Source organism: Pelophylax lessonae (genome assembly GCF_965119305.1).
Source record: "Pelophylax lessonae genome assembly, chromosome: 13".
Lineage (NCBI taxonomy): Eukaryota > Metazoa > Chordata > Amphibia > Anura > Ranidae > Pelophylax > Pelophylax lessonae.
The window spans coordinates 3,976,012-3,995,779 of NC_138780.1; the positions used below are offsets into that span (position 1 = coordinate 3,976,012).

Consider the following 19,768-nt stretch of genomic DNA (forward strand, 5'->3'; position numbering starts at 1 on the left):
GCACTCAGTACAAGACCTGGGGCACTCAGTACAAGACCTGGGGCACTAAGTAGAAGACCTCTGTAGAAGACCTGGGGCTCTCAGAGGGAAGACTTGGGCATTCAGTTTGATACATGGGGAATGTGCCCTGGGTGCCAGGGTCTAGGTCTAGGTAGACCCCAAAGATTGCTCTGTGTATTGTAGATAAGAAACTCACTCATTTTTTTCATCCTATGGTATATCTCAGTGCTGCTGATCTCCTGCAGCCTCTTTGAATCCACTTCCCCTCTACAGGCACTCCAGTGATGGCTAGTGATGGTATATGTCAGAGCTATATAGCTATTTTATTAACATACAATACATAAGACACAATTCACAAAAGCAGTTTAATTTTATTATAATAAACAAAAATGAGAATGCATTCCGATGGCTTTGTTCCCGGTGGCTCCGCCCTCTCCGCGGCTCTTCACTTATTTTTGGCTTTGATCTCTTTCTTGGTCTCTTTGGCCAGCTCTCCGATCAGTCTCCAGAACTCGTTAAATTTCAGCTCGTTATCCTGATTAATGTCCAACTCCTTCAACTTGTCCTCCAGGGAGACGTCCTGAGGAAGGGAGGAGAGGTTAGTGAAACATGGCGGCAGCCTGGTCATGTGACGCCTACTGAAAGATTAGCTTAGTGTTCTCTGTACAGCACTGCGGTATATGTCAGAGCTATATAATGTATAATAATAATGGGTGACTGTGGGGGAGGGGACATTAGAGTGTAAGCTCCTCTGGTACAGAGACTGATGTGACTGTGGGGGAGGGGACATTAGAGTGTAAGCTCCTCTGGTAGAGAGACTGATGTGACTGTGGGGGAGGGGACATTAGAGTGTAAGCTCCTCTGGTACAGAGAATGATGTGACTGTGGGGGAGGGGACATTAGAGTGTAAGCTCCTCTGGTACAGAGACTGATGTGACTGTGGGGGAGGGGACATTAGAGTGTAAGCTCCTCTGGTACAGAGACTGATGTGACTGTGGGGGAGGGGACATTAGAGTGTAAGCTCCTCTGGTACAGAGACTGATGTGACTGTGGGGGGAGGGACATTAGAGTGTAAGCTCCTCTGGTACAGAGACTGATGTGACTGTGGGGGAGGGGACATTAGAGTGTAAGCTCCTCTGGTAGAGAGACTGATGTGACTGTGGGGGAGGGGACATTAGAGTGTAAGCTCCTCTGGTACAGAGACTGATGTGACTGTGGGGGAGGGGACATTAGAGTGTAAGCTCCTCTGGTAGAGAGACTGATGTGACTGTGGGGGAGGGGACATTAGAGTGTAAGCTCCTCTGGTACAGAGACTGATGTGACTGTGGGGGAGGGGACATTAGAGTGTAAGCTCCTCTGGTACAGAGACTGATGTGACTGTGGGGGAGGGGACATTAGAGTGTAAGCTCCTCTGGTAGAGAGACTGATGTGACTGTGGGGGAGGGGACATTAGAGTGTAAGCTCCTCTGGTACAGAGACTGATGTGACTGTGGGGGAGGGGACATTAGAGTGTAAGCTCCTCTGGTACAGAGACTGATGTGACTGTGGGGGGAGGGACATTAGAGTGTAAGCTCCTCTGGTACAGAGACTGATGTGACTGTGGGGGAGGGGACATTAGAGTGTAAGCTCCTCTGGTAGAGAGACTGATGTGACTGTGGGGGAGGGGACATTAGAGTGTAAGCTCCTCTGGTACAGAGACTGATGTGACTGTGGAGGAGGAGACATTAGAGTGTAAGCTCCTCTGGTACAGAGACTCAAGTGACTGTGGGGGAGGGGACATTAGAGTGTAAGCTCCTCTGGTACAGAGACTGATGTGACTGTGGGGGAGGGGACATTAGAGTGTAAGCTCCTCTGGTACAGAGACTGATGTGACTGTGGGGGAGGGGACATTAGAGTGTAAGCTCCTCTGGTACAGAGACTGATGTGACTGTGGGGGAGGGGACATTAGAGTGTAAGCTCCTCTGGTACAGAGACTGATGTGACTGTGGGGGGAGGGACATTAGAGTGTAAGCTCCTCTGGTACAGAGACTGATGTGACTGTGGGGGAGGGGACATTAGAGTGTAAGCTCCTCTGGTAGAGAGACTGATGTGACTGTGGGAGAGGGGACATTAGAGTGTAAGCTCCTCTGGTACAGAGACTGATGTGACTGTGGAGGAGGAGACATTAGAGTGTAAGCTCCTCTGGTACAGAGACTCAAGTGACTGTGGGGGAGGGGACATTAGAGTGTAAGCTCCTCTGGTACAGAGACTGATGTGACTGTGGGGGAGGGGACATTAGAGTGTAAGCTCCTCTGGTACAGAGACTGATGTGACTGTGGGGGAGGGGACATTAGAGTGTAAGCTCCTCTGGTACAGAGACTGATGTGACTGTGGGGGAGGGGACATTAGAGTGTAAGCTCCTCTGGTACAGAGACTGATGTGACTGTGGGGGAGGGGACATTAGAGTGTAAGCTCCTCTGGTAGAGAGACTGATGTGACTGTGGGGGAGGGGACATTAGAGTGTAAGCTCCTCTGGTACAGAGACTGATGTGACTGTGGGGGAGGGGACATTAGAGTGTAAGCTCCTCTGGTACAGAGACTGATGTGACTGTGGGGGGAGGGACATTAGAGTGTAAGCTCCTCTGGTACAGAGACTGATGTGACTGTGGGGGAGGGGACATTAGAGTGTAAGCTCCTCTGGTAGAGAGACTGATGTGACTGTGGGGGAGGGGACATTAGAGTGTAAGCTCCTCTGGTACAGAGACTGATGTGACTGTGGGGGAGGGGACATTAGAGTGTAAGCTCCTCTGGTACAGAGACTGATGTGACTGTGGAGGAGGAGACATTAGAGTGTAAGCTCCTCTGGTACAGAGACTCAAGTGACTGTGGGGGAGGGGACATTAGAGTGTAAGCTCCTCTGGTACAGAGACTGATGTGACTGTGGGGGAGGGGACATTAGAGTGTAAGCTCCTCTGGTACAGAGACTGATGTGACTGTGGGGGAGGGGACATTAGAGTGTAAGCTCCTCTGGTACAGAGACTGATGTGACTGTGGGAGAAGGGGACATTAGAGTGTAAGCTCCTCTGGTAGAGAGACTGATGCGACTGTGGGGGGGGGGGGGACATTAGAGTGTAAGCTCCTCTGGTATTGGCTCAGTGATCTCTATATGTCAGAGGTATATAAATGTATAATAATACAGAAGTAGAAGTTGTAGAGTAGAGGTCACTGTCCCTTGGCCCCGGGGGGGCCTCCGCTGACAGAGGGGTCTTCTGTTGGGTGGTATTGATTGGCTCTCGGAGAAGGTGGCAGGAAGCCGCAGGGAACAAGCCGGCTCTCACACTCCCGGACAAAGCTCACCTGTCCTCCCCCGGGCAGGAAAACGAGGACATTGTTCCCGATGGATAAACATGTCGGAATGGCCTGAACTTCTCTATGTAATGGCGCCATTCATGGAGGGGCGCCTGAGAGATTCCAGATGGAATTCCTGATTCTGGGGGGGGGGGTTTGGGGGGAAGATATTCCCCTGCGCACAACCACCTTCCTCTCAATCATCCAACAAGGCAGCAAAACCCCAGACAAAAATGTTTTGTTTGGCAGGGGGAGGGGGAGGGAGGGTTTGAACCCTTTACCAATACTAAAAAATATAAGTTGCCTCCTGCATTGGGCGCTTTATAGTGGAACTCTACAATGGTGGCCAATCCAACGCTGAGGAGGGAGGTGGCCTTATTACTCTAGAGGAGTATATCTGTGCAGGCTCTTAAAGTATACACTATATTACCAAAAGTATTGGGACGCCTCTCTATATACACTATATTACCAAAAGTATTGGGACGCCTCTCTATATACACTATATTACCAAAAGTATTGGGACGCCTCTCTATATACACTATATTACCAAAAGTATTGGGACGCCTCTCTATATACTCTATATTACCAAAAGTATTGGGACCCCTCTCTATACACACTATATTACCAAAAGTATTGGGACGCCTCTCTATATACACTATATTACCAAAAGTATTGTGACGCCTCTCTATAAACATTATATTACCAAAAGTATTGGGACGCCTCCCTATATACACTATATTACCAAAAGTATTGGGACACCTCTCTATATTCACTATGCTACCAAAAGTATTGGGACGCCTCTCTATATTCACTATGTTACCAAAAGTATTGGGACGCCTCCCTATATACACTATATTACCAAAAGTATTGGGACACCTCTCTATATTCACTATGCTACCAAAAGTATTGGGACGCCTCCCTATATACACTATATTACCAAAAGTATTGGGACGACTCCCTATATACACTATATTACCAAAAGTATTGGGACGCCTCTCTATATACACTATATTACCAAAAGTATTGGGACCCCTCTCTATATACACTATATTACCAAAAGTATTGGGACCCCTCTCTATATACTCTATATTACCAAAAGTATTGGGACGCCTCTCTATATACACTATATTACCAAAAGTATTGGGACGCCTCTCTATATACACTATATTACCAAAAGTATTGGGTCGCCTCTCTATATACACTATATTACCAAAAGTATTGGGACCCCTCTCTATATACACTATATTACCAAAAGTATTGGGACCCCTCTCTATATACACTATATTACCAAAAGTATTGGGACGCCTCCTTTACACACACATGAACTTTAATGACCCCCCAGTCTTAGTCTGTAGGGTTCAATATTGAGTTGGCCCACCCTTTGCAGCTATAACAGCTTCAACTCTTCTGGGAAGGCTGTCCACAAGGTTTAGGAGTGTCTATGGGAAGGTTTCACCATTCTTCCAGAAGCGCATTTGTGAGGTCAGGCACTGATGTTGGATGAGAAGGCCTGGCTCACAGCCTCTGCTCTAATACATCCCAAAGATGTTCTATCGGGTTGAGGTCAGGACTCTGTGCAGGCCTGTCAAGTTCCTCCCCCCCAAACTCTCTCATCCATGTCTTTATGGACCTTGCTTTGTGCACTCGTGGGCAGTCATGTTGGAACAGGGAGGGGCCATCCTCAAACTCCTCCCACAAAGTTGGGAGCATGAAATTGTCCAAAATGTCTTGGTATGGTGACGCCTTAAGAGTTCCCTTCACTGGAACTAAGGGGCCAAGCCCAACCCCTGAAAAACAACCCTACACCATAATCCCCCCCTCCACTCAATATTGAACCCTACGGGCTAAGACTGGTGCACTTGGGTTGGTGGGGAGCCCTTTTATAATGGTTGGTAGGGAGGGAGCTTTTTTGCTCTCAGGAGGGGGCTGGGCTTGATAGATCTTTGGCCTGAATTTTATAAGAGAGTGCATGGGCATTCTCAGTAGGGGGCGGGGCCTAGTAGATCTTTGGCGTGACCTTTTTAGGGGAGTACGTGGGAGCTCTCAGGAGGGGGCGTAGCTTGGTAGATCTTTGGCGTGACTTATATTGGATAGTACGTGGGAGTTCTCAGGATGGGGCGTAGCTTTGTAGATCTTTGGCGTGACTTTTATTGGATAGTACAAGGGAGTTCTCAGGATGGGGCGGGGCCAGGTAGATCTTTGACATGATTTTCATTGGGGAGTTTGTGGGAGCTCTCAGATGGGGTGGGGCTTGGTAGATCTTTGGCCTGATTTTTATTAGCGAGTGCATGGGCATTCTCAGTAGGGGGCGGGGCCTGGTAGATCTTTGGCGTGACCTTTTTAGGGGGAGTACGTGGGAGCTCTCAGGAGGGGGGTGTAGCTTTGTAGATCTCTGGCTTGACTTTTATTGGATAGTACCGTACGTGGGAGTTCTCAGGATGGGGCGGGGCTCAGTAAATCTTTAGTGTGACTTTTATTAAGGAGTTTGTGGAGCTCTCAGGAGGGGGTGTGGCTTGGTAGATCATTAGCGTGACTTTTATTGGGGAGTTTGTGGAGCTCTCAGGAGGGGGTGTGGCTTGGTAGATCTTTGGCGTGACTTTTATTGGTTAGTATGTGGGTGTTCTCAGGATGGGACGGGGCTTGGTAGATCATTAGCGTGACTTTTATTGGTTAGTATGTGGGTGTTCTCAGGATGGGGCGGGGCTTGGTAGATCTTTGGCGTGACTTTTATTGGGGGTATGTGGGAGATCTCAGGAGGGGGCGGGGCTTGGTAAATCTTTGGCGTGACTTTTATTGGGGAGTACGTGGAAGCTCTAAGGAGGGGGCTTGGCTTGGTAGATTTTCGGCGTGACTCTGATTGGATAGTACGAGGGAGCTCTCAGAAAGGGGAGGGGCATGATGGCTCACCTTCATCAGGTGTGGGAGTTCTTTGGCCACCAGACTGTTGAACTCGCCCTGCGTCAGGGTCTCCTTCTTGCCCTCCTCACCGGCGTGTTCGAAGAAAGTGGTCACGATGGTGACAATTGCGCGTTCTACCTCGGTCTGTGCGGCTGCCATAATAATCTGCTGGGAGAGAGAGAAGAAAGGGGAGGATCAGGGGGCGGGCCTGACAAGAATCCAGAAGAAACGGGTTTTCAGCCGGTCACACACTGTTACCATTTGATACAATGTATCCATGTGTTACAATATTACACTCAATTCAACAACGCTAACACAACAGGATAAGGAAACTTAGCAAAAAAAGTCAGTTGTTATAAAAAATGAACTGTTGTTATAATGAAACATTTCAGTTATTATATAAAAAGTGACAGTCATTATAAAACAAGTGACAGTTATAGAAAAGAAGTGACAGCAGAGACATAGTACACAGAGTAACAGTGAGCAGAGACATAGTACACAAAATAACGGTGAGAGACAAGGTACATGGAGTAACAGTGATCGGGGGACTACATTGAGTAACAGTGAGCAGAGACCTAGTACTCAGAGTAACAGTGAGCAGAGACAAGGTACATGGAGTAACAGTGATCGGGGGACTACATACAGTAACAGTGAGCAGAGACATATTACTCAGAGTAACAGTGAGCAGAGACATAGTACTCAGAGTAACAGTGAGCAGAGACATAGTACTCAGAGTAATAGTGAAAAGAGACATAGTACACAGAGTAACAGTGAGCAGAGACATAGTACTCAGAGTAACAGTGAGCAGAGACATAGTACTCAGAGTAATAGTGAAAAGAGACATAGTACACAGAGTAACAGTGAGCAGAGACATAGTACTCAGAGTAACAGTGAGCAGAGACATAGTACTCAGAGTAATAGTGAAAAGAGACATAGTACACAGAGTAACAGTGAGCAGAGACATAGTACTCAGAGTAACAGTGAGCAGAGACATAGTACTCAGAGTAACAGTGAGCAGAGACATAGTACACAGAGTAACAGTGAGCAGAGAAATAGTACACAGAGTAACAGTGAGCAGAGAAATAGTACACAGAGTAACAGTGAGCAGAGACATAGTACACAGAGTAACAGTGAAAAGAGATATCGTATACAGAGTAAAAGTGAGAAGAGACATATTACTTAGAGTAACAGTGAGCAGAGACATAGTACACAGGGTAACAGTGAACAGAGACATAGTATACAGAGTAAAAGTGAGAGGAGACATATTACTTAGAGTAACAGTGAAAAGAGACATAGTACACAGGGTAACAGTGAGCAGAGACCTTGTACACGATGGAACAGTGATCGGAGACATAGTACATGGAATAACAGAGATCGGGGAACTACACAGAGTAACAGTGAGCAGAGACATAGTACACAGAGTACCAGTGAGCAGAGACATAGTACACAGAGTAAAAGTGAGCAGAGACATATTGCTTAGAGTAAAGCCCCGTACACACGTACTGATCGTCGGCCGAACGATCGGCCGTCTTTTGTCCAGGGCTGTCCTGTGGGCTGAAAACTGCTAAACACTGCACACGAATTTTGTCGGCCAACAACAGCCGACTGCAGAAGTGATGTCATGTGATGGTTAACTTTCCGTGTCTTTTTTCTTTTCTGAGCATGGCCAGTCTTGCTAATCGGCTGTTTGTCGGCCGAATTCTGTACTGACTGGCGAACAATCGGCCGTTCTGGTGACGGCCAACAAAAATTTTAATGCCTGCACGACAGATTCTGTTCGGCCGAAAATGCGCTGTCGGCTGTCGGAAGCATCATACTAACAAGCCTACAATCGGCCGATCGGTCGGCGGCCGAATATTTACGGCTGACAATCGGTGCGTGGGTACGGGGCTTAACAGTGAGCAGGGACATATTACACAGAGTAACAGTGAGCAGAGACATAGTACTCAGAGTAATAGTGCACAGAGACAGAGTACTCAGAGTAATAGTGCACAGAGACAGAGTACTCAGAGTAATAGTGCACAGAGACAGAGTACTCAGAGTAACAGTGAGCAGAGACATAGTACTCAGAGTAATAGTGCACAGAGTACTCAGAGTAATAGTGCACAGAGACAGAGTACTCAGAGTAATAGTGCACAGAGACAGAGTATTCAGAGTAACAGTGAAAGAGAGATAGTACATGGAAACAGTGATCAGGGGACCACACAGAGTAACAGTGAGCAGAGACATAGTACTCTGAGTAACAGTGAGCAGAGACATAGTACACAGAGTAACAGTGAGCAGAGACATAGTACACAGAGTAACAGTGAGCAGAGACATAGTACACAGAGTAACAGAGAGCAGAGTAACAGTGAAAGAGAGACAGTACATGGAAACAGTGATCAGGGGACCACACAGAGTAACAGTAAGCAGAGACAGAGTACTCAGAGTAACAGTAAAAGAGAGATAGTACATGGAGTAAGAGTGAGCAGAGAAGTAGTACATAGGGTAACATTCATCAGAGAAGTAGTACTCACTGTAAGAAGATGATATATAGTACACAGTAGCAGTAAGCAGAGACCTAGTACTCAGAGGGAGAGATTTACTGAAACTGAAGAGTACAAAACTTGGTGCAGCTCTGCACAGGAGCCAATCAGCTTCTTACATTGTTACACATAGTTACACAGTAGGTGAGGTTGAATAAAGACAATAGTCCATCCAGTTCAACCTGTGTAGGTGTGTAGCTTCTAACTTCAGCTTGTTCAATTAAGCTTTCACAATAAAGACCCGGAAGCTGATTGGCTCCCATGCACAGCTGCACCAGATTTTGTACTCCTCAAGTTCTAGGAAATCCACCACAGAGTATTGGTGAACAGAGACACAGTACTGAGTAACAGAAATCAGAGAGATAGTACACAGAGTAATAGTGAGCAGAGACATATTACTGGGTAACAGTGAGAAGACACATAGTACACAGAGTAATAGCAAGTAGAGACCTATTACCCAGAGTAACAGTGAGAAGACACATAGTACACAGAGTAACAGTGAGCAGAGACATAGTACTCAGAGTAACAGTGAGCAGAGACATAGTACACAAAGTAACAGTGAGCAGAGACATAGTACACAAAGTAACAGTGAGCAGAGACATAGTACACAGAGTAACAGTGAGCAGAGACATAGTACACAGAGTAACAGTGAGCAGAGACATAGTACACAGAGAAACAGTGGGCAGAGACATAGTACACAGAGTAACAGTGAGCAGAGACATAGTACACAGAGTAACAGTAAGCAGAGACATAGTACACAAAGTAACAGTGAGCAGAGACATAGTACACAAAGTAACAGTAAGCAGAGACATAGTACACAGAGTAACAGTGAGCAGAGACATAGTACACAAAGTAACAGTGAGCAGAGACATAGTACTCAGAGTAACAGTGGGCAGAGACATAGTACACAGAGTAACAGTGGGCAGAGACATAGTACACAGAGTAACAGTGAGCAGAGACATAGTACTCAGAGTAACAGTGAGCAGAGACATAGTACACAAAGTAACAGTGAGCAGAGACATAGTACACAAAGTAACAGTAAGCAGAGACATGGTACACAGAGTAACAGTGGGCAGAGACATAGTACACAGAGTAACAGTGGGCAGAGACATAGTACACAGAGTAACAGTGAGCAGAGACATAGTACTCAGAGTAACAGTGAGCAGAGACATAGTACACAAAGTAACAGTGAGCAGAGACATAGTACACAAAGTAACAGTGAGCAGAGACATAGTACTCAGAGTAACAGTGGGCAGAGACATAGTACACAGAGTAACAGTGGGCAGAGACATAGTACACAGAGTAACAGTGAGCAGAGACATAGTACTCAGAGTAACAGTGGGCAGAGACATAGTACACAGAGTAACAGTGGGCAGAGACATAGTACACAGAGTAACAGTGAGCAGAGACATAGTACTCAGAGTAACAGTGAGCAGAGACATAGTACACAAAGTAACAGTGAGCAGAGACATAGTACACAAAGTAACAGTGAGCAGAGACATAGTACTCAGAGTAACAGTGGGCAGAGATATAGTACACAGAGTAACAGTGGGCAGAGACATAGTACACAGAGTAACAGTGAGCAGAGACATAGTACACAGAGTAACAGTGAGCAGAGACATAGTACTCAGAGTAACAGTGAGCAGAGACATAGTACACAGAGAAACAGTGGGCAGAGACATAGTACACAGAGTAACAGTTAGCAGAGACATAGTACTCAGAGTAACAGCAAGCAGACATAAGCAGGAGTAGTAGCAGAGTATGGAAGAGTAGTAGCAGAGTATAGAGGAGTAGTAGCAGAGTATAGAGGAGTAGTAGCAGAGTATGGAGGAGAAGTAGTAGCAGAGTATGGAAGAGTAGTAGCAGAGTATAGAGAAGTAGTAGCAGAGTATAGAGAAGTAGTAGCAGAGTATGGAGGAGAAGTATCAGAGTATGGAGAAGTAGTAGCAGAGTATTGGAGTAGTAGCAGAGTATGGAGGAGAAGTAGCAGAGTATTGGAGAAGTAGTAGCAGAGTATGGAGAAGTAGTAGCAGAGTATTGGAGAAGTAGTAGCAGAGTATTGGAGTAGTAGTAGCAGAGTATGGAGAAGTAGTAGCAGAGTATTGAGTAGTAGTAGCAGAGTATGGAGAAGTAGTAGCAGAGTATGGAGAAGTAGTAGCAGAGTATTGGAGTAGTAGTAGCAGAGTATGGAGAAGTAGTAGCAGAGTATTGGAGAAGTAGTAGCAGAGTATTGGAGTAGTAGTAGCAGAGTATGGAGAAGTAGTATCAGAGTATGGAGAAGTAGTAGCAGAGTATTGGAGAAGTAGTAGCAGAGTATGGAGGAGAAGTAGCAGAGTATTGGAGAAGTAGTAGCAGAGTATTGGAGTAGTAGTAGCAGAGTATGGAGAAGTAGTAGCAGAGTATTGGAGAAGTAGTAGCAGAGTATTGGAGTAGTAGTAGCAGAGTATGGAGAAGTAGTAGCAGAGTATTGGAGAAGTAGTAGCAGAGTATTGGAGTAGTAGTAGCAGAGTATGGAGAAGTAGTAGCAGAGTATTGGAGTAGTAGTAGCAGAGTATGGAGAAGTAGTAGCAGAGTATTGGAGTAGTAGTAGCAGAGTATTGGAGTAGTAGTAGCAGAGTATGGAGAAGTAGTAGCAGAGTATGGAGAAGTAGTAGCAGAGTATTGGAGAAGTAGTAGCAGAGTATTGGAGTAGTAGTAGCAGAGTATGGAGAAGTAGTAGCAGAGTATGGAGAAGTAGTAGCAGAGTATTGAGTAGTAGTAGCAGAGTATGGAGAAGTAGTAGCAGAGTATTGGAGAAGTAGTAGCAGAGTATTGGAGAAGTAGTAGCAGAGTATTGGAGAAGTAGTAGCAGAGTATTGGAGAAGTAGTAGCAGAGTATGGAGAAGTAGTAGCAGAGTATTGGAGTAGTAGTAGCAGAGTATGGAGAAGTAGTAGCAGAGTATGGAGAAGTAGTAGCAGAGTATTGGAGAAGTAGTAGCAGAGTATGGAGAAGTAGTAGCAGAGTATAGAGAAGTAGTAGCAGGGTATTGGAGTATCACCTGGTATGAGGAGAGTGCTGTGGTCCCGGCTGTTCCCTGCTCTCAGTCTGCTCTCTGCGCTCAGAATGACCAATTTCTCCCCTGACAGAGAAGTTATGTGTCCCCGCCACACCCCCCAATCCTGGCACTACAACAGCGCCCACTGTTCTCCTGGACTGACAGGGGCCAGTGTGTACCATGGGGGGCCCCACACCGCCCCCAACCACAGCCCACCTCCCATTAACCTCTCACTGCCTGAGGTGTACCAGGGACTTCATCATTCAATAACACCCTTTGTACCCCAATATACCCCTGTGTACTATAACTGTCACCCCAAAAAACTGATACCTTCCCCCTGTGTACCCCAATATACTCCTGTGTACTATAACATCACCCCTGACCTGATACCTGCCCCCTGTGTACCCAAATATACTCCTGTGTACTATAACTGTCACCTCCAAACTGATACCTTCCCCCTGTGTACCCCAATATACTCCTGTGTACTATAACTGTCACCCCCAAACTGATACCTTCCCCCTGTGTACCCCAATATACTCCTGTGTACTATAACTGTCACCCCCAAACTGATACCTTCCCCCTGTGTACCCCAATATACTCCTGTGTACTATAACTGTCACCCCCAAACTGATACCTTCCCCCTGTGTACCCCAATATACTCCTGTGTACTATAACTGTCACCCCCAAACTGATACCTTCCCCCTGTGTACCCCAATATACTCCTGTGTACTATAACATCACCCCTGACCTGATACCTGCCCCCTGTGTACCCAAATATACTCCTGTGTACTATAACTGTCACCTCCAAACTGATACCTTCCCCCTGTGTACCCCAATATACCCCTGTGTACTATAACTGTCACCCCCAAACTGATACCTTCCCCCTGTGTACCCCAATATACTCCTGTGTACTATAACTGTCACCCCCAAACTGATACCTTCCCCCTGTGTACCCCAATATACTCCTGTGTACTATAACTGTCACCCCCAAACTGATACCTTCCCCTTGTGTACCCCAATATACTCCTGTGTGCTATAACTGTCACCCCCAAACTGATACCATCCCCCCTGTGTACCCCAATATACTCCTGTGTACTATAACTGTCACCTCCAAACTGATACCTGCCCCCTGTGCACCCCAATATACTCCTGTTTACTATAGCATTACCCCTGAGCTGATACCTGCCCCTGATAGGATGGTTTATCCTATAACTGGTGTAGTGCTCCCCACGCAGGGGACCCTTGGTATGACAGGTCCTCTGTTCTGCAACTGCTTTGTCCTATCTGACACACCTGGATATGTCTTAGCGTGCTGCAAGGACCTGGATTAGCTTAGGCATTAGTATAATACCACAACGGTATTAGCACCCAGGAAATAGGCCACAAGCTGCTTGATGGTGGGTAAAGTAAATATATGATTGCAGGGCAAGCAAAATGCGATGTATGGAACGGTGAACAAGGCAATGAATACGTTAGATTACCTGGCTGGTATAGTAGCCACACCTATGGCCATTAACTTACACCACAATAAGGCTAAGCCCCATTAGACTAGTACACACAACATTAGTAAGAACAGTATCAACCTTGAAACCATGAATGCCACCAAAAAAAAGCCTCACTGTAACTCTTGGCAATAGCTATTTAAAAAAAAAAAAGTCCCCAAGAGCGGGTGGGTGTACGCGTTCCTCAGAGGGAAGCCCCTGGGAATGGCAAGTACCTGCCGCCTTAATTAGCAGATTTAAGCCAGCTAACGTTGGGGCCCATCTGTAAGGTGGTGCACGTAAAGCTATCCCTTTAGACCAGCTTTTCTCCAACTTTGCAACAAAGAGTAACCCTCTTAACCCTCTCCCATGACCCACTGCTGTCACAGTCAGGCGAGAGACCCGGCTACGCTGGCTTTATCTTAGCAGTCACTCACAGCCATTAAGGTTCACCTTGAAGCCTCTGCAATGGGCTCTCCAAAAACGTACCTGAAACGTCCAGAAGAAATCCCTTTCTACTGAATTGGTCATTAGGGCCCCTACCGATGACAGCCTCATGGTCACCCTCCCTACCAGCCCAACCATCCCATAAAGGTCTACTGATGGCTCTGTGCAACCAAAAAAAGAATCACAATTTTAGTACTGTGACTCCGGCATGTTCATTGAATGTGTTCATTGTGGTCAGTAGTCGGTCACCTGGGTGAGGCTAGGAGCGAGCCAAGCTGGCCAATACAGCGTTATTTTTCCTGCGTCTCGTAGGTGCTTCAAATATTCAGTATTATATACTTACTACAAATGTGCTCCAGATTCTGAGCAGCGGAACCTATACGGAATCAGTGGTAAGGTTCACCCATTGTCCCTGAGGCAGGCGCGTCATGACTGCTCTGGTTAGACCAGTTCAGCTATTTTCATGGGCTTTTCACCTAATTTCCCCTCTTTCTCTTGTTAAGTCAAGAATGAGGACAGAAAGAGCTACAAAAATTCTTATTGAATTCGGGAGAACTTTTTTTTGGCACCAAGTCCCCGGCATTGTGAGATATCAGCTCAGGAGGGACCCTAATGTTCCTGGAGCCTCATAACGTAAATGCTACACCTCAGGGGTTAATCGTTATTAGGACTTATGGTTAGGCTATGGTCAGAGTCGCATATTTGTGGTGCTGCATGTATGTAATGTGCGTTGCGGTTCGGCAGCTCCTTAATTATTATGGCTTTCCAACGCACCACAAACGATCTAATAATGGACCTACAACTTCACTGAGGTTATCACATTAGTGTACTCGAAACGAGATGACATTGTAACACAAATATCTAAATTCTGACTTAGTAAAGGTTACTGTTTAAGGATTTATGGATTATTTTTATATTAAGTGTTAAGGTTAAGTTAGGTGGGGTCAGATAGGGGAGTGTTGAGCATTGGGGTCAAGTTGTTTGAGTATTGAGTGTTGGGGTCAGACAGAGGGAGGGTTGAGTGATGGGGTCAGATAGGGAAAGGGCTGAGTGTTGTGGTCAGGCTGGGTGAGGGCTGTGTGATGGGGTCAGATAGGGAAAGGGTTGAGGGTTGTGGTCAGGCTGGGTGAGGGCTGTGTGATGGGGTTAGATAGGGAAAGGGTTGAGGGTTGTGGTCAGGCTGGGTGAGGGCTGTGTGATGGGGTTAGATAGGGAAAGGGTTGAGGGTTGTGGTCAGGCTGGGTGAGGGTTGAGTGTTTGGGTCAGGTTGGTTGAGGACTGAGTATTCAGGTCAGACAGAGGGAGGGATGAGTGATGGGGTTAGATAGGGAAAGGGATGAGTGTTGTGGCCAGGCTGGGTGAGGGTTGTGTGATGTGGTTAGATAGGGAAAGGGATGAGGGTTGAGTGTTGAGTTCAGGTTGGTTGAGGACTGAGTATTCAGGTCAGACAGAGGGAGGATTGAGAGTTGGGGTCAGTTTGGGTGAGGATTGAGTGCTGGGGTCAGATAGGGGAGGTGTTGAGTGTTGGGGTCAGACAGAGGGAGGGTTGAGTGATGGGGTTAGATAGGGAAAGGGCTGAGTGTTGTGGCCAGGCTGGGTGGGGGTTGTGTGATGTGGTTAGATAGGGAAAGGGATGAGGGTTGAGTGTTGAGGTCAGGTTGGTTGAGGACTGAGTATTCAGGTCAGACAGAGGGAGGATTGAGAGTTGGGGTCAGTTTGGGTGAGGATTGAGTGCTGGGGTCAGATAGGGGAGGTGTTGTGTTTTGGAGTCAGATTGGTTGAGGATTGAGTGTTGGGGTCAGACAGAGGAAGGATTAAAGGTTAGGATCAGATAAGGGAAGGATTGAGTGTTGAGGTTAGGTTGTGTAAGATTTGAATGTTAGGGACAAACAGGAGAAGGATTGAGTGTTGGTCTCAGGTAGGGAAGGGTTGAGTGTTGGGGTCAAATAGGGAAAGGGTTGAGTGTTGTGGTTAGATTAGGGGAGGGTTAAGTGCTGGAGTCAGATAGGGGGGGGGGTTGAGTGTTGGGGTCAGGTTGGTTGAGGACTGAGTGTTCAGGTCAGACAAAGGAAGGGTTGAGAGTTGGGGTCAGGTTGGGTGAGGTTTGAGTGTTGTGGTCAGGTCAGGTCAGGGTTGAGTGTTGAGGTCAGGTTGGTTAAGGACTGAGTGTTCGGGTTAGATAGAAGCATTGAGTATTGGGGTCAGATAGGTGAGGTGTTGGGGTCAGATTGGTTGAGGATTGGGTGTTGGGGTCAGACAGAGGAAGGATTGAGGGTTAAGATCAGAAAAGGGAAGGGTTAAGTGTTGAGGTTAAGGATTGAGTTGTGTAAGGATTGAGTATTAGGGTCAAATAAGGGAAGGATTGAGTGTTGGGCTGGAAACGGGAGGGGTTGAGCTTTGGGGGTCAGACTAGTTAAGGGATGAGGTTAGATAGGTGAGGGGTTGAGTGTTGAGGTAAGGTTGGTTAAGGACTGAGTGCTCGGGTCAGATAGAAGAAGGGTTGAGTGCTGGGTGTCAGATAGGGAAAGGGTTGAGAGCTGGGGTCAGGTTGTGTGAGAATTGAGTGCTGGGGTCAGATAGGTGAGGGGTTATGTGTTGAGATCAGGTTGGTTAAGGACTGAGTGTTTGAGTTAGATAGAAGGGTTGAGTGTTGGGGTCAGATCGGTGAGGGGTTGAGTGCTGAGGTCAGTTTGGTTAAGGACTAAATGTTCAGGTTGGATAGTAGAAGGGTTGAGTGTTGGGGTCAGCTAGGGAAAGGCTTGAGTGTTTGAGTCAGATTGGTTGAGGATTGGGTGTTGGGGTCAGACAGAGGAAGGATTAAGGGTTAGGATCAGATAAGCGAAGGGTTGAGTGTTGAGGTTAGGTTGTGTAAGGATTGAGTGTTAGGGTTAAATAAGGGAAGGATTGTGTGTTGGGCTCAGATAGAGAAGGGTTGAGCATTGGGGGCAAGTTAGTTGAGGAGTCCTCAACTAATTTGACCCCAACTCTCAACCCTTACTGAGCCTGACCCCAAAGCTCAACCCCTCCCTATCTGAGCCCAACACTCAACCCTCACACAATCTGATCCCACATTCAGTCCTGATTGTGGGATCAGGTTGTGTGAGGGTTGAATGTTGGGTTCAGATAGGTGGAGGGTTGGATGTTGGGGTCAGATAGTGAAAGGGTTGAGTGTTGGGATCAGTTAATGTTGAGGATTGATAGTTGGGAGTCAGATAGAGAAAATGTTGAGTGTTAGGATCAGATAGGGGGAGGGTTGGATGTTGGGGTCAGATAGTGAAAGGGTTGAGTGTTGGGTTCAGATAGGTGGAGATGTGGATGTTGGGGTCAGATAGTGAAAGGGTTGAGTGTTACGATCAGATAGGTGGAGGGTTGGATGTTGGGGTCAGATAGTGAAAGGGTTGAGTGTTACGATCAGATAGGTGGAGGGTTGGATGTTGGGGTCAGATAGTGAAAGGGTTGAGTGTTAGGATCAGATAGGCGGAGGGTTGGATGTTGGGGTCAGATAGTGAAAGGGTTGAGTGTTACGATCAGATAGGTGGAGGGTTGGATGTTGGGGTCAGATAGTGAAAGGGTTGAGTGTTACGATCAGATAGGTGGAGGGTTGGATGTTGGGGTCAGATAGTGAAAGGGTTGAGTGTTAAGATCAGATAGGTGGAGGGTTGGATGTTGGGGTCAGATAGTGAAAGGGTTGAGTGTTGGGTTCAGATAGGTGGAGGGTTGGATGTTGGGGTCAGATAGTGAAAGGGTTGAGCGTTACGATCAGATAGGTGGAGGGTAGGATGTTGGGGTCAGATAGTGAAAGGGTTGAGTGTTACGATCAGATAGGTGGAGGGTTGGATGTTGGGGTCAGATAGTGAAAGGGTTGAGTGTTGGGATCAGTTAATGTTGAGGATTGATAGTTGGGAGTCAGATAGAGAAAATGTTGAGTGTTAGGATCAGATAAGGGAAGGGTTGGGGTAACTCAGAGGTTTAGGATTGATTGCTGAGGTCAAAGAAGAAGGAGGATTGAGTGTTGGGGTCAGTTAGGGCCAAGAGTTGTGGCCAGGAACTGTTCTAGGCACACCACAGATACCCCCATGGCACCACTAAATAGCAATAGTGAATACCATTCTCCACCCTCCCAAAGAGTCACCCCCTCACAAATTTGGGCACCCCTGTGTACCCAGACTTGAGGGCACCCTTTAGGATGTAAGCTACGTGTGCAGGACCCCATCATCCTTTACCACTTAGCAAGCCTTTCACCCAGAATGAGTTTGTAGGTCACAGGTCGCATGCTAGGAAGACAGCCCCTCAAAACTTCCTCAAGGGCCCCCCCAGAGTGGTTTCTGTATTGGCACAGAAAAACCATCCTACAAAAGAAGTTGGAGAGATCGGTCAAGCTACTGATAAAAGAACCATCCTAAAAGTAAGCCGGACGCTTTGGTTGGGGAACTGTTTTAAAAGATCCAATTGGGCCACCGCCAAGGAAAGTTTGACATGCCAACATGGCAAGCTCAGCATGGCATACCATAGGAGTGCTATGGGGCCCGACTCTGGATACATGACAACTTCTACGGGAAACATTTGGATACATTGAACATACTATATATAAACCTGCTGTGTCAGCAAACAACATTCCATATCCCCGGGGGGAGTTGACGTTGACACAGAGAGTAAACAGGGGGCCACCTAACGTACGTGGTGACACCCCTCAGCGACGCGCACGCACACAGCCCCTAACGGCCAAGACGGTTAACCCACATGTGTGCCGGACCTCCATGCATTTTTAAGGAGCAGTCCCCAGGAGTGGGATCAGATGATACAGTTGCTACATTTAAGGTCCCGATGCCTCCTACTTACAGGCACTGCGGTGTAGCCAAGGCTCCGGTCCCTTTAAGTCATCCCTGGCCTCCCGAAAACAGGACGTTTGGGGTGTATGAACGAGGAGGAGGAGGTGGTGGAGGAGGAGTGGCCCTCTGCTGACTGCAGCCTCTTCATAGCTGGGAGTCGCTGACTCATTCCAAGGAGATTCCTGAATCCCAGCTGTAATGGAGAGCGGCAGGCAGCAGGGGGCGGCGCAGAGACCGTATAGAGTGGCACATCATCAATAATGGATCTGCGGGAGCTTGTCCTTTAAAATTAAATCTTAATTATTGACAAGGGCATTGTCCACCACGGAGATAGGAGAGATAGAGACAAATTAGGAGAGGAACCTGAGATGCCACCTGGAGCTCAGGGGGAGAAGAGCTTGCAATCTAACGGAGGTGGGGGTTGACGACTGTAGCCTACCGGGCAAATTTAGAAATCTGGCGAAATGGTTGCGTAAAAAAAAGAAAAAATTGGTTGTTTTTATAAATCTCATTTGCGTATCTCCGGGGATCGATGTGTTATTGATAATGCGTTCACACCTGAGCGTTTATTTTTTTTTTGCGTTTTCTTTAGCTTTGGCATTTTTTGTTAGCCAATAGAGAAAACCATCATCTTTTGCATGATTGATTGCTAGGTTTTTCAGATTTTCTTTTTTTTCTTTTTTTTAGCTTTTCCATTAGCTTTTATTTATTATTTACTAATATTATTTATTTATTTATTTATTGTTAGGATAAATTAGGTTAAGGTTAGGACTAGGGGTTGGGGGTTATTTATTTATTGTTTTACTATTAATCATGTATTTATTTTTTTGGTAGGGTTAGGACTAGGGGTTGGGGTTATTTATTTTTATTTTTATTTTTTTACTATTATTCATGTATTTATTTTTGTTAGGATAAATCAGGTTAGAGTTGGAACTAGGGGTTGGGGTTATTTATTTATTTTTTTTATTTACTATTATTCATGTATTTTTTTTTTTTTTGGTAGGGTTAAGACTAGGGGTTGGGGTTATTTATTTATTTATTTATTTATTTTCTCTACCTTTTTTAATCCTATCACAAGAAATATACGCGGGTGAAACCTACGTATGCGTTCTCATCTGCGGGCGAGCATGGGGGGAACGAGGGCGCTTTACATTTTTTTCGATTAATATTTATTTTATTTTTATTTTTTTCATTTTTACATTCTCTTTATTTTATTTTTATTTTTT

General features: G+C 46.4%; 1 protein-coding gene across 1 annotated transcript; it reads right to left on the minus strand.

The window, feature by feature from the left end:
- Positions 1-351: 351 nt before the first annotated feature.
- Positions 352-18,688, minus strand: LOC309543262 (protein S100-A13-like). Its single transcript, XM_082242717.1, has 3 exons — positions 18,553-18,688; positions 6,235-6,390; positions 352-580 (listed from the first exon to the last, which is right to left on the minus strand). The coding sequence occupies exons 2-3, from the start codon at positions 6,382-6,384 to the stop codon at positions 446-448; spliced, it is 285 nt and encodes a 94-aa protein (XP_082098843.1). The 5' UTR covers positions 6,385-6,390; positions 18,553-18,688; the 3' UTR covers positions 352-445.
- Between the last annotated feature and the right edge of the window lie 1,080 nt (positions 18,689-19,768).

Excerpts from the sequence above, each read along its gene's own strand:
- LOC309543262 (XM_082242717.1), bottom strand. The coding sequence starts at position 6,384 with ATGGCAGCCGCACAGACCGAGGTAGAACGCGCAATTGTCACCATCGTG. Across the intron at positions 581-6,234 it reads AACTCCCACACCTGATGAAG|GACGTCTCCCTGGAGGACAA; the intron begins GTGAGCCATCAT and ends TCCCTTCCTCAG.